At 40.5% G+C, this 15,387-nt stretch overlaps 1 protein-coding gene across 1 annotated transcript; it reads left to right on the plus strand.

Moving 5' to 3' along the window:
• The first annotated feature begins 1,043 nt into the window (after nt 1-1,043).
• LOC122640308 lies at nt 1,044-11,331 on the plus strand. The gene is made up of 4 exons (XM_043833465.1): nt 1,044-3,187; nt 7,131-7,203; nt 7,301-7,495; nt 8,894-11,331. The coding sequence occupies exons 1-4, from the start codon at nt 1,044-1,046 to the stop codon at nt 11,183-11,185; spliced, it is 4,704 nt and encodes a 1,567-aa protein (XP_043689400.1). The 3' UTR covers nt 11,186-11,331.
• Nucleotides 11,332-15,387: the final 4,056 nt, after the last annotated feature.

Below are 15,387 nucleotides of genomic sequence, written 5' to 3' on the forward strand. Positions count from 1 at the left end.
GAGCTGCTGGAACTGCTGTAGCTGCCGGAGCTGCTGGAACTGCTGGAACTGCTATAACTGCTGGAGCTGCTGTAGCTGCCGGAGCCGTTGTTGTCGTACATATAATGAAATAGAGTGACATTGAAGACATCGTAGTGAATTTCTTTGTCCATGTTGGGGTTCTTTGGATAGAATTTGATGTATACGGTCGTCTTGCCTGTGATATTGACTCGGCAGTCTTCAAGGAAAATAACTGGTTTGGAAGGAAGAAGGCTGAGCCACAAGAAGAGAATGGTGACTATTAGGGTGAAAGTGAAGCCTATGCAACACCGGCGGCAGCTGGTCAACAGAGACACCGATTCCATTATCTCAAAACCAGTACTTTGAGGAGGAGCTAGGAAGAGAAGGAAGTGTATGGATGGGAATATAACGAAAGAAGAAATTATTGTGAACAACTTTTGGTGGTAGGTAGGACCCATGGTTACCTTTATCTTTATTTATAATAATTGGCAAGACTGAAGACTCTCAAGTCTAAAGCGCATATCAATAATTGAGAGAGATCGGTAGAGAGTTGGCCTTAAAACTACGATACCCGAAATTTCAGAATTTGATTCTCATTCATATTTGTGTACTGGTATTCAAATTTTATTCGAAGGATTCAGAAAAAAATTATCCGATTCGAATAAATATCCAACTAATGATATAGAGGGTATTTGAAGATTCAACTGTATCTAAAGAATGAAAAAATAAGAATTATAAGACTAAAACATCGTTTGAGAGTGAATCGCATTCGGTGGAAGGAGAAAGGTCTGGGTTACACAACCAGAGATGTAAATGGATAGTTGAAACCCGAATTCGATTCGTATCCATTAATCGTATCTATTTAGGGATATCCGTATTTGACAGGGACAATATGTGGATCCGATCATTACATCCGATCAGTTTACATCCCTACTTAAAAGCCCCAAGGTGGAAGCTCGAGAGTAGACAGAAAGACTCTCGATCAGGAGGAGGAGTAGCAAAGTAAGCAGCAAGAAATGTCTCCTTTTGCGTTAGCGTCATCGATGGACTTCCGGACTTATAGCCGGAATTATGGAATTTATTTCACGCTTCTGGCGAGCTTAACCTTCCAAATCATCCTTACCCTCTTTGGAAGCTTCCGGAAGCGCTACTCAAAGATATGGCTCACCTTCATCCTTTGGTCTGCTTATCAGTTATCTGATGTTGCAGCAACCACTGGGCTTGGTATAATAACCAGCTACCCAAGTGATAAATTGGACGAAATCGTTCCAATTTGGTCTTCATTCCTTCTATTACATCTTGGTGGCCCTGATAGTATCACTGCTCTCTCCTTAATAGACAATGAGCTCTGCTTTAGACACTCCATCCAGCTTCTCTACCGAGTTGGAGTTGCTTTTTACATCCATTTTAAAGTATTCCTCGTCGTCAAAGATGGAGAAGTTGGAAGGCCATGGTTTGCAATTCTCGTATGGATGTTGTTAGCTGGAATCTCCAAGTATGGGGAGAAGACATGGGTTCTTCACTCTGCAAACATGTCTAGTCTTAGAGATTCCATGCTTCCTCCTCTTAATTCAGGGCCAATTCTATTAGTCCCTGGAGATGATGGTGATCACCATTATCCTTCCAGTAGGGTTGTGGTGGCACCAGAACCGGCGGCACCTGCACCGACACCGGGCGATTCTGGTAAGGCAATATTGTTGCGAGGGTACCAATATTTCTGCAGCTTCAAGTGCCTCTTTGTGGATCTGAAGGTCCCTTCTTCAAGTATTGTTGTTGAGGCCAAGGAATTCTTCTCACAATGTGACACCTCTTTCAAAGATGCCTTCCAAGTGATTGATGTGGAGCTCAGGTTCGTGTACGATATGCTCTTCACCAAAGCCCTTATGGGTCGTTCTTGGCTAGCCTGCAATTTACGATTCCTTAGATATTCTGCACTTCTCTATACCTTAATAGTGTTCTTTCGCATTGGTGAGCTTGATATGTCAAAAAAGAAAAATTGGGATTATGATGAAACAAAATTCCTCAACTCTTTAGTAGCCTTTCTTTTCTTTAGTTGGGCTCTTGTTCAAGAAACCTATGAAATCATTCAAATGCTTCTATCAGAATGGACTGTTGTCTGGCTGAATAATCACAAACTCCACCGGCTTTCGATGATCATTTTGAATCTCACCCTCTCCTGTAGATTTCTTGTTTCTAAACTCATCAACAGATGTGGAGCAGGGGAAGTAGCAGCTTCTGAGACAACAACAAGAAATTCATGGTGGTATAACAACATCATGTCTCAATATAATCTATTGAGCTTTTGCTTCAACGACGAGCCAACCATGTTCAAAAGAATCCTACATCTTTCTTCTTGGGGGAAATCAATTCATGAGATGATACAAACCAGCTGGAACACAACTTGCATTGATGTCTCCAACGACATTAAAGATTTCATCTACCAACAATTTAAAGAAAGGGTAATTCAGACATCTGATGATGAAGAATTCAAAAGTGCAGAATTTCGCAATCCCAGAGGCAAATGGGCAATGAAAGTGAATAAATGTTCAGAAGATCTCGATTGGAGTGTTGATGTTGAGTTTGATCAAAGCATTCTTATCTGGCATGTTGCAACAGATCTCTGTTACTATTATGATGATCTTGAATCAATCAAACGCCAAGCTACACCTCTTTGTCATCAAGTTGAAGTGAGTAAGGCTTTATCTCATTACCTATTATATCTTCTTCTCGTTCTCCCTTTTATGTTGAACGATAAAATTGGAAAGATTAGGTTTCAAGACACATGTGCCGCAGTTAAAAAATTATTTGAACATATGCCCAAGGATGGAAGAGAAAAGAAAAACAAGTTTTTTTGTTTCATTCTTGGGAGGAAGAAACCATCACTCAATGAAAAACAAACACAAGATTACATTAAGAGGATGGTTACGTCGGATCTTGAAGTTCTGAGAAGAGACACTGAAGAGGATGAAAGCAAATCTGTGCTATTGGAAGCACATAAGCTTGCAAAATTGCTAACATCATTTGCAAAAGAAAAGAGATGGAAGATCATAAGTGGTGTGTGGGTGGAGATGTTGTCATATGCTGCAAGCAATTGTAGTGGGAAGCACCATGCTGAACGACTTTGTGATAATGGAGAGTTTCTCACTAAAATTTGGCTTTTGATGGCTCATCTTGGTATGATAGAGTAGTTCAATTCACTCTTAGGTATTTCTTTGTGGAATAAATTTTGTTATTGTGTACTTCTTTATAGTAGTGATTGATCTTTTCTAGTGTTACTTGTCCACTCCATCTAAATGGCTATCCGTGTATCTTCTATGTACCATTTTGATACACTTCTTTGTGATCTCTTTTGTTGAAAGCCTCATGTATACAAGTCTTGCTTAGTGATAAATTTCACCTTGAATTTTAATCTCATAATTGTAGGAAAATGCTGCTATGAATAACTCGGGTTTAAGAGATCACAAAAAAAAAAAATATAAAAAATAAAAAAAAATAAACTCGGGTTTAAGAGTTTATAGAGTGCTGTGTTTCTCTGTAGAACTCTGTAGCATAGTTTTAGTGTTCGGTGTCGGATCGGGGGTATCGGTCACCTTCAAAATCGATACGATACCGATAAGGTATATGCATGGATCGATTGTATTGGACAAGTTTACCACTGGTTTTTCTTATGGACTATTTTACCCCTTATTCGACCCATTTCACCGTAACAATATCGGCTAGGTATCAATATTGGTCACCTTCAAAATCGTGCAATATTGGCTATATTAGACGATCCGACACCGATACCTCAAACCATGCACTATGGTCCTATAGTCCTATATACTCCTACGATAGATATGTACGCCCAATCTACAGTCCACCTAAATCCTCTCAGTTTTCAGCCCATTAAAAGCCCAAGTAATAGTTAAGCCATACTGATTGTTACCAATAGACTTATCTTATGTTTAATCTATTATTAGCTGGAGCAAGATTCAAATCCAGGGATCGGTCATGGGAAATGCCAATCCGGATTGGAATTGAATCGGTACATCGGTTTGGATCGGTCAAAAAGCCCCCAAAATCGTTTTTAATGGATCGGGTAATTATCAGTCAGAGTTGGTAGGTGTTGTGATATTGGATCGGATCGGTCAACAATATCGATCTAAATAATATAAAATTTGAAAAACTTAACAACTTCGGAAAAAATCCAAAAAACTTCAGTCAAATCGATCAAGGATCGGATCAACCGATTCGATCATATTTTTCAATCCTATTGCCGCTCCATTAGATCGATCAAGGATCAATCTAATCTCAGGATCGACCGATCCGATACGAGATATCGAAACATGAGCTGGACACGTGCACGATACACATGTATGGCAGAAGGGGGAAACATTGGAAAAATAATGTTTGCAATATTTTCTGTACGTGCATCAGAGTTGTATTTTTTGTTTTTGGGGTAAGTCATCAGAATTGTATTGCAAGCATGATAAAAAGTTAAAGGGCCATACTTATTCATATTTAATAGAGAAAAAGATTTCTACTTGGTGATGTTTTCTATTTAATAATAAAAAAAGGAAGGATTTTTGAGGCGTTTTCTATATTTATGCAATATTTTATTCATCTTTTGAGTTTTAAGCAGAGAGAAAAATAATTAAAAAAATTCTCATGTGTGTAGGTGCATGAGAATATACGTACACACATAGGGATCGTGATCCTTTGCTGCCGGGTAGCCATGGGGCCTCACACAGGCAAAAAAGAATCGATAACGGATTTTTGGCCATAGGAGAAAACAAACTCGCAATAAAAGCAAGGTCATTTGAAGTTGTAAACATATTCCTAAAATGGGAAGCGAAAATACTAGCTTTAGAAGGAGCATCATATATTTTATTCCCACTTTGATCAAACACTAAAGAAATCGATAAAGGATTTTTGGCCATAACATAAAAAAAATCTAGTATTTCTATCCCCTTCCTTAATATAACTACATCTAGATTTTGCATCCAAAAGATAAACCGAGAGCCAAAAAAAAAAATTTAATGTTAAAGTTAGTAGTTTCAAACATCACAACCCTCCACTAAATCCCCAGAGCCAAAGCCGGGGATAACACCCAGTGTCACCGCAGATCTAAGAGATTTTGGAAGATCGAGTTGGAAGATTAATATTGGAGCACCTAATTTCAGATAAAAATACAAAATCAGATTTCGATTTTGAAATATTATGGTTCAGGAATTGTTTGGAAATCTAAGAATGAATGCCACAGAATATTCCAAACAAATACTTTCATGACTGAGAGGTCAAAAACCAACAAACAGACTTTGTAAGAAAGAATAAGACTGAACTAGATAAGAAAACAGAAGAGAAAGAGAAAATAAAGTTCAAATGACAGAGAAATTACTGAATTATATAGACATAAAAGTCAGAGAAAAGGATGTGCTACCCTTAAACGAAGGGCCCAAAGATCCTGTTGAACACACAGTGTTGATGGTAGTGTTTGTATGTTGGTTGTCATTGTTGTCAACAAAATGCATGTACAGAGTTCACAAATAGTAAATGAATTGGCAACCTTCAGTCAGTTCATGCAGTGACTGGATAGAAGTCCCAGCATCCCCAATAGTTATTATAGTCTTCACAGTGATCATAGTAACAGTGTTACAGGGGTTTGGTAGTGTACACAGATGTTCCACAATATTTGGGAATCATCCAGGGGTAGTTCTGTCATTTACAGGCATGGAGAGCATTACAGGTAGGGTTGTAAATGGATAACCGAAAATCCTAATTCGATCTGCGTCCGTATCCGTTTAGGGGCATCCGTATTCGATTAGAGATATCCGGAAGAGAAAAGATTTTTAGAGTCCACTGATTCACCCCTTCCTCTCAGTGACCATCACTGGTTAACAAATCCTTTCCCAAGCTACCCAAAAACAGTCTCATCCCAAGTTCTCCTAGTCTAAATCTTACATAGATGAGATAAGAGTTAGTCTTCGTAGTAAGCTCACAGACCATGATACACATACAATTAGAAAATGCCTCATATGTAATCAGCAGCAACCTAAAGAAATTCCAACCAAAGCAGGATCGATTTCGGACTTTAGTCTTAAGATTTTCTTAAGTTTCCCAATAACCACATTTCATCAGATTTCTTGTCTTCAGACGACAAGAGATAAAAGAAGGCATTTTCAATTCTTGCCAATTGAGCATAGGGGGAAAAAGAAAGTTATGTGAGATTATTTCCACAAAAGAATGAGTCAAAAATTAGAATCTAATTACTTATCCAAGGGACTTTTGGTACGAACCGTGATCTTCTACTGCCAAGCTGCCCGGCAGGATCCTACTACCAAGACACAGTAAGGCAGGGAATGACCGCCTTACCCCTGCCCGAGTGCCTTGCCTGAGTGGGGGTCATTTACCGCTTTGCTGTGCCTTGGCAGTAGGTTAATTCCTGCCGGGCAGCTGAGTAGTAGAGGATCCAAATTGCCTTTGATACACCGCTTTTGGTGGGTGTCAATTATAATTTCAAGAGAAAGAGACCTCTTGCATTGGGCCCATATGACAATCAAACCAATACTCATCTTCGATCTTTGAAGCCTATTTTCGATCCATGGCTTGTTTAGATGTGTACCTTCAGTCATGAGTTTTCATGTTTCACTCAATAAATTCATATTAAAAAAAAAAAAAAAAAAAAAAAGAAAAAAAAAAAAAACCTTTTAATGATCTTCGATGCCCGTTAAATAATTTCTTGTTTTTGAACTACAAGAAGGAAAAAAAAAAAAAAAAAGTCCAATGATTCATTAATTCTTATCTATTATTGAGCATAGGAAAAGACCTGATCCCTGTGACTTAGGCTACCATACTAGAATATGTTAGGGCTCGTCCAATCTCACGAGTCACGAATGGCTGACCCGATCAAGGTGCAGCCTGATTTCTTTGTTTCCTATTCGAGTTTTATAGGATACCAATCAGCAAGGTGCAGCCTTCCGGGAGAATATTTTTCGCTTTGGAGGTAAAACTTACTTCCGACCTTGATCTTGTGGTGTTTCGTCTTCCTTCCCATGATTCTATACCTCACCGTCGTCGTCAAATCCACTTGAAAATACCCCGGTGAATCGTTGTCGTCCCTCATTTCATGCTTTAAAATTGGTGATTCCGAGTAAATTTTCACTTCCGGAAGGAAGAACACCCCAGATGGCCCCCTACGGAGAGGGTAACCTTGATGGAACCCAGGTGCCAAAGCATTCCCAACGGAGATATTGATATCGTAGCCGTACCTGTGATAAAATAGAGTGATGATGAAGTCATCGTAGTAAATTTCTTTGTCCAGGTTGGTGTTCTCTGCATAGAAGCTCATCAATACGGTGGTGGTGGTGGTGGTGTTGTCTCTGATATCGACTTCGCAGTAATCAAGGTAGATGATTGGTGTGGAAGGAAGCAGGCTGAGCCCAAAGAAGAGAGCGGTGAGGATCAGGGTGAAGGTGAAGCCCAGGCAACACCGACGGCAGCTGCTCTTCAACTTAGAGTACTCCGACTCCGACTCCGACAACGATTCCATCATCATCAACTATTGTCTTTTAAAAAAACAAGTTTAGTAAAAACCAGTACTAATTGGAGAGCTATATAGCTAACGAGGGGATTAAAATCCTCCTCGTGGTGCACTACAGTACTGCGTCAAACTCGCCGTGCACTGCAGTGCAAGTTTGAGAACTCGACACGTGGATATACTTCATCCAACGGTCCGAATTCGACTGACCCAATTAATGCAGCTTGCTGGGAGAATGATTGTAAACAACTTTGAAGATGCTTTGCTGCCCAATCGATCGAGGGGGAAAAATTAATTAGAGGCCAAGTTGAACATCAGTGCGGTGATGTGTATCCTTAACACAAGCCACACCACACACCGAGTTGAGTTCCACTGCATGAATGTACATGGGAGAGGCGGCTGACCACATATCCCATTTTTGCGATTTGCATAGGGAGGAGGGTGTATTTATGAAAACAAAAGGAACATGTGGGTGCCTCTATAATGTCCGTACATGCATATGATCCATTCTCACACCCTAGATGACCTAATTAATACTTACTAGGGGTATTAATAGTAAACTTTAATGACATAAAACAATGGATTGAGTTTTCCTCCACCCACGGTGAATGAGATCTCATTCACTGAGGGATGGGAGAGGGCAGAAATGGATATCGGGAGGGTATTTTGGAACATGCCAAAACTCTAGGAAGGGTTTATGAACCCTAGTATGGTGGGTGAACCGTCCTCTATGAGTGGAGAAAAACTTTATCCTAAAACAATAGCAACCAACTTCACCTTTCAATACATTTATAAACTAAACATCCATCTTTATTTTAATTTAGGGACGAATTTTCCTTCAACCGAATTCCCCTTGGCCGCAGGGCTTTAGATGCACACAAGAGGTATTGGAAAGATATTTTGGGGAACATGCTAAAATCCTATATGCTTCAATTCAGTCCACTCCAATCTAATCTATTTATTCAGAAAGATAATGACTTCAATTCAGTCCACACCATTCTAATCTATTTATTCAAAGGTGAAAGAAATTAAGTTGTTTCTATTGCCGAAGAATACAAAATAGACCTAGAATGCAAACCAAACACAACCTAAGTACAAGAAAGAAAATGAGTTCAAATCAGTGCACTCCATTCTAATCTATTTATTCAAAGAAAGACACTCCAGAAGAAGTTGTGTTCATTTTATTTATGGGACCGGTAACCTTTTCATCTTAACAACTCGATCCATCCCACTGTGTCTTCGTCATTGGTATCCTTTGGCCTTTATATCACGCTCCTGACGAGCTTATCCTTCCAAGTAATCCTCACCATCTTTGGAAGCTTTCGAAAACGGTGTTCAAAGAGATGGCTCAGCTTCCTCCTCTGGTCTGCTTATCAGTTGTCCGATGTTGCAGCCACGACCAGCCTTGGGATAGTAACAAGCTTCAGTAGCTATGACCTGGACGAGATCGCCCCAATCTGGTCGTCTTTCCTTCTATTGCATCTCGGAGGCCCTGATAGTATCACGGCCATATCTTTAGTAGACAATGACATCTACTTTAGACACTCTATTCAACTCCTCTACAGAGCTGGAGTTGCTGTCTACATCCATTTTAAACTATTCCTCGTCAGAGCTGAAAAACTTGGAGGGGATTCCTGGTTTGCAGTTCTGACATGGATGTTGTTGGCCGGAATATCAAAGTACGGGGAGAGGACATGGGCTCTTCACTCGGCAAACATGGCTAATCTTAGAAATTCCATGCTTCCTCCTCCTAATTCAGGGTCACCAATAATTGATCTATTACTAGCAGTAGTCCCTAATGATCATAATGATGATGTTGGTGATCATCCTCATCCTGATCAGTTCATTCCCATGGATGAATATGCTTCCGGGATAGTGGCGGCATCGCCAACCCCACCGCCACCGCCACCGCCACCGGGTGATGATGGGACATTATTAATGAAAGGCCATTTAGATTCAGGGTCAATTCCATTAGTCTCTGATGATGGTGATGCTTCTGGGGTGGTGGCGGGGGCACCAGCGACGGCGACGGCAATGGCAACGGCAACGACGACGACAGCATCGAAACTGACACCTGCACCGATACCACCGTACGATGGGACATTATTAAAAGACCAATTGGATCATGGTAAGGCAATATTGTTGAGAGGCTACCAATATTTCTGCAGTTTCAAGTGCCTCTTTGTGGATCTCAGCATTAATGTCGTCCCCAGCTGCTCTAGTAATAATGTTATTGACACCCACAGATTCTTCTTACAATGTCCTTGCCAAGTTGCCTTCCAACTAATTGACGTGGAGCTCAGGTTCGTCTACGATATGTTCTTCACCAAAGCCCTTATGGTTCGTACTTGCCTAGTCTGCAATTTACGATTCCTTAGATATTCCGCCCTTCTTTATACCTTAATAGTGTTAAGTCGCAGTGGTGAGCTTGATAGGGTAGAAAATTTCATCACCTCCTCCTTAGTAGCCAAACTTTTCTTTAGTTGGGCTCTTATTCAAGAAACGTATGAAATCATTCAAATGCTTCTATCGGAATGGACTGTTGTCTGGCTGAATAATCACAACCTCAACCGGCTTTCAACCATAATTTTGAAATTCATCCTCTCCTATCGATTACTTGGTTCTAAGCTCACCAGCATATGTGGAATGGGCAGGGGAGTAGCTAATTCTGAGACGACAACAACAAGTTATACATGGTGCTTCAACAACATCATGGCTCAATATAATCTATTGAGCTTTTGCTTCAAAGACGACCAGCAAACAATTTTCAAAACAATCCTACATCTTTCTTCTTGGGGGAAATCAATTCATGAGTGGGTAGCAATCAGCAGGAACACAACTTCCATGCATGTCTCCGATAACATTAAGGATTTCATCTACCACCAATTTAAAGAAAGGGTAATTATTCAGACATCTGAATCTGATGATGAAGAATTCAAAAAAAGTGAAACAGATCAATTTCGCAATCCCAGAGGCAAATTGGTAATGAAGATGATGGATAAATGCTCGGAACACAATTATCTGGAAGAACTCGGTTGGAGTATTGATGTTGAATTTGATGAAAGCATTCTTATCTGGCATGTCGCAACGGATCTCTGTTACTATTCTGATGATCTTGATCCAAACGAATGCCAAGCACCAACCTTTGGTCATCAAGTTAAAGTGAGTAAGGCTTTATCTGAATATCTATTATATCTTCTTCTCATTCTCCCTTTTATGTTGAACAATAAAATTGGAAAGATTAGGTTTCAAGACACATCTGCTGCAGTTAAAAAATTGTTTGATCATGTGCCCAAGGATAAAAGAGAAAAGAAAAGCAATAAGCTTTTTTCTTTCATTCTTCAGAGGAAGAAGAAATCATCACTTGTTGAAAAACAAACAAAAGATTACATTAAGAGGTTCCTTAGGTTGGATACCCAAGTTTTGATGAGTGATACTAAAGCAGATGGAAGCAAATCTGTGCTACTGGAAGCACATAAGCTTGCAAAATTGCTGAAATCATTTGAAAAGGAAGAAAGATGGAAGATCATAAGTGGTGTGTGGGTGGAGATGCTGTCCTATGCTGCAAGCAATTGTACTGGGAAACACCATGCCCAACGACTTTCTGATGGTGGAGAGTTTCTCACCAAAATTTGGCTTTTGATGGCTCATCTTGGTATGGTAGAGTAGTTTAGTCTTTGGTATTTCTTTGTGGAATTAATTCAGTTATTGTTAATTTACTTCTATATATACAGTAGTGATTGATCGTTTCTAGTGTTACTAGTACACTCCATCTAATTAAATGGCTATCCATGTATCTTCTATGAATAAATGGGATTTAAGAGTTCATATAGAGTGTTGTGATGCATTTAAGGTTGTTTGGTTGTGTATTAATTTGATCGATAGCACCTGCTCAAATGACATAGCTTTTGAATTTGATCAGTAACTTGAAATTAAGAATAGTTGGGGCTTTCAATGGGCTGGATATTATCTGGACCTATCCAATTTGATTATTTATGACATGGGTATTATATATCCAGTCCAATAATATCCATTTTGATTAGTTTAACTTATATACACTTTTGTATTTTATATAAAAAATATTTATTGTGTAACAATCATGTTATTCAAAAATTATAAATTTTTATATGTGGAAACTACATAATTGTTGTGTATAAATGTTCAATTCTAAGTACAAAAAGTACTATAGCTTGTGCTTCACCTAACATAAGATTGGATTTGAATTTTATCCACCATTTATATATTTAATAAGATGATATACATATGGATCCACCTATATCCACTCTGCTTTCAACCCATTTAAAGCCTTAGTAATAGTTGAGTAGAACTGGTTGGGTTACGAAACAAATTGTCTCATGCTCAAGCTACTTTACCCCTTGTTCATACCGTTTCACTGATACGTTATCAGTCAGGTATCCATATCGGTCACCTTCAAAATGGCCGTATCTACAATTGGTTCCTTATCGTCGACTAAAATTCGCTTCTGTCTGAAAAGGGGCGAAAATCCAGATAATCTTCTGATCGTAGAACACCCTCCCCTATCTCATGGAATGGCCTGAGTGATCAAGGTTCACCCAATACCGATACTCAAACCATGATTTTTTTTTGATAAAACTCAAACCATGACTGTCATGGACTCTTGAATAAGACTGTCACCATCTCCCAAAAAGCAAGATAAGTGACAACTGCTTTTGGGGATTCTGAATAAGACTGTCCCCACCCCCAAGAATTAGCACGACAAGTGACAACTGCCTTTGGGGACTCTGAATAAGACTGTCCACCACCTCCCAAAAAGCACGATAAGTGACAACTGCCTTTGGGGACTCTGAATAAGATTGTCCCCAACCCCAAGAAGCACGACAAGTGACACCCGCCTTTGGAGACTCTTGAATAAAACTATTAGACTCTCGAATAGGACCGTCACCACCCTAAGAACCATGACAAGTGACATGCACCTGTGGAAACTCTTGAATGAGACGGTCACCACCCCCAAGAAGCGAGACAAGTGACAACTCCCTAATTAGATTGTCATGGACTCCCAAACAAGATCACCACCACCACCAAGAAGCACGCCAAGTGAAAGCTAACTCTGGGGACTCCTGATTAAGATCGTCATGGACTCCCAAATACAACCACCACCACCCAAGAAGCACGACAAGTGAAAGCTACCTTTGGGGACTCCCAAATACGACCACCACCACCCAAGAAACACAACAAGTGAAAGCCACCTTTGGGGACTCCCAAATACGACCACCACCACCCAAGAAACACAACAAGTGAAAGCTACCTTTGGGGACTCCCAAATACGACCACCACCACCCAAGAAGCACGACAAGTGAAAGCTACCTTTAGGGGGATTTGGCTCCTGTCCCGCAGTGGCAGGAGCTGGAGCATCCAGCCCAGCAAAACCACCCAAAAACAGGGGGTGGGGTGGTCATTTCACATGTGGGGCCCAAGTGGGACCCACCTGTGAAATGACCACTCCACCCCTATTTTTGCTGTGGTTTTACTGGGGTGGACACTCCAGCTCCCACCACTGCAGGACAGGAGCCTTTTCGCCTTTGGGGACTCCCTAATAAGATCCTCGTGGACAGATCACCACCACCCAAGACACACGACAAGTAAACACTGCCTTTGGGGACTCCTTATTAAGAACGTCATGGATTCCCAAATATTATTAGGATACTTGATATCCCAACAAATGTATTATAGACTTCAAGTTACCACACAAAATTAAAGAAAGTTATTGATCTCCACACACTGATATTAATCCAACGACCAAGATCTACTTAAAGACGTAGAGGGAAGTTTTCGCAGCTCTCGATTCAGGGTGGGGATGCCAGAAGCAGATCGTTCAGGCTTAACCCATTTCTAGGATATTCTAACCCAATTAAGGATTATCTGAACCACTGAACATGAATTAGCTAGTGTTGGTCCACATCCGTTCAATGAGTTGGTGGGGGTGCCACCTGAATCAGTGGTTGTGGACTGGCAAGTTTGAGGGGTTATTGTTTTATCCGTCAGAGATTTCGTAAGTGGCAGATGATAAAGAGTAACGATTGAAGAATTATTGTCATGGCAAGGAGATTCTATTTAGCACAACCAACCAATTGAAATTCATTAAAAAAAAAAACAAAAACAAAAAGAAGCAAACCTAAAGAAAACTTTTGTGATCCATTTTTTTATTATCAACCAATAAGCAAAAGCTACCGTCATCGATTTTTTTACTATCAACCAATAAGCAAAAGCTACCGTCACCACTCCCAAAGAACTGAAGGACGACAAGTGAGAAGCGCCTTTAGGTAGGCCACCTGCCCCTACTTCTGTATGCGTCCTACACACAAAGGGGCGAGCAAAGATCGCCTTATCCCTGCCCAAGCATCTTGCCCGAGCAGGGGTAAGGCAGTCTTTGTGTCACACCCCATCCCTGAACCACGGGAAATGCAACCGGAACATACAACTACGCTCTCCAACCACCAGAATCACTGATGCAGTACCCAAGACTAACTCATTCACAACGACAGATAATAGGTAAAAGGAAAGGATTAATATTAATAACATCAGAGTTAGCAGAAGCTAGGTGATAACATATAAAATTTTGTCTATTCAAGTTTACTTCTTCAAGTACAATTCGTTCTAATCAGGATCTATGTATTATCACTGTATAATAAATACACCTATCAAGAAAGGAATAAAACGAATACACCTTTGAAACAAAAGATAGTTTATCAAAGTGTAACAAAAGATGACCACCAGCCAAGAATCACTGTTCCCTCTTGGAACACATCTCACAGTAGCACTCCGATCCATGATCCTCATACTCTGGAGTCCACCACTCTTCATGACCTTCTTCAGGAGTCTTGAACTCTACGCCATCCTGCTCGAATGTACCTGCATCAATTAAAAATATATTTCCTCGAGGAGTGAGCTCCAACTGAGCCCAATGAGTGGCTAAGCCACACAAGCATACACAATACTAATAATGAATGGGGTTGACTGCAAACCATACATGATGGACGGATATCCAGGTGTCCCATACCACCAAGGTAGACCATACATCACATACAATTTACAATCATGCTACATGAATGAATGATGATGTATAGTTTTATTGTTATCCACCTAACACACAACTAAGTCAGGTATAGTACTATAGCAACACCTTAGGTAGCATCCTCGACATCAGTACCATAAACAGATGGTATACCGGCGATGACAAACCTGAGTTGCGCTGGAAGCCTGTCATACCGATCTCCACCAAGAGATATACGCAAACCCCCAAGTCAAATCCTGTCCTGGCATTCGGCCTAAAATACGGTTGGTGCCCGAACTTTCCGGGTGGGTGTACCCGAATAACGATCGGAACCCATGGATTTGACCGACACCTAACCCCCTGTCGGTAAGGGTCATAGTACTGGGTAAACATTTATCCTAGCCAGCATTCACCTATTGTATGAGTGAGGTACGCATGTGCATAGGCCAGAGGCCGAGTCCATAGATACCGAAATACGGTCGGTCGGCTATCCTCTCGCCCCTCTAGCCCATATGTACGTATACAAGTACGAGATGTGAATACCAAAGGCAGTCGGTCGGTCACCATCCCGTTTCCACCTAATGCAATGGACAACTCTAATGCAATTTCAAGTACGACAATCTCAAGCCCAGCACCCACCGGCACTTGGATCCCGCTTCCGAAGCCCTAGATCTACATGCCATGAGTGAGTCCATATTATGGAATCCCCAGGTCCAGCACCAACCGGTACTCGAGTCCCATAACTAAATCCAATACCATTCGCACCATAGTGCAATAAAATAAATAATATCGCAAGACAAGAATGTAAAGTCCTATCAACATCTAAACATTATATCGT

The sequence above is a fragment of the Telopea speciosissima genome, chromosome 9 (genome assembly GCF_018873765.1).
Source record: "Telopea speciosissima isolate NSW1024214 ecotype Mountain lineage chromosome 9, Tspe_v1, whole genome shotgun sequence".
NCBI classification, from domain to species: Eukaryota; Viridiplantae; Streptophyta; class Magnoliopsida; order Proteales; family Proteaceae; genus Telopea; species Telopea speciosissima.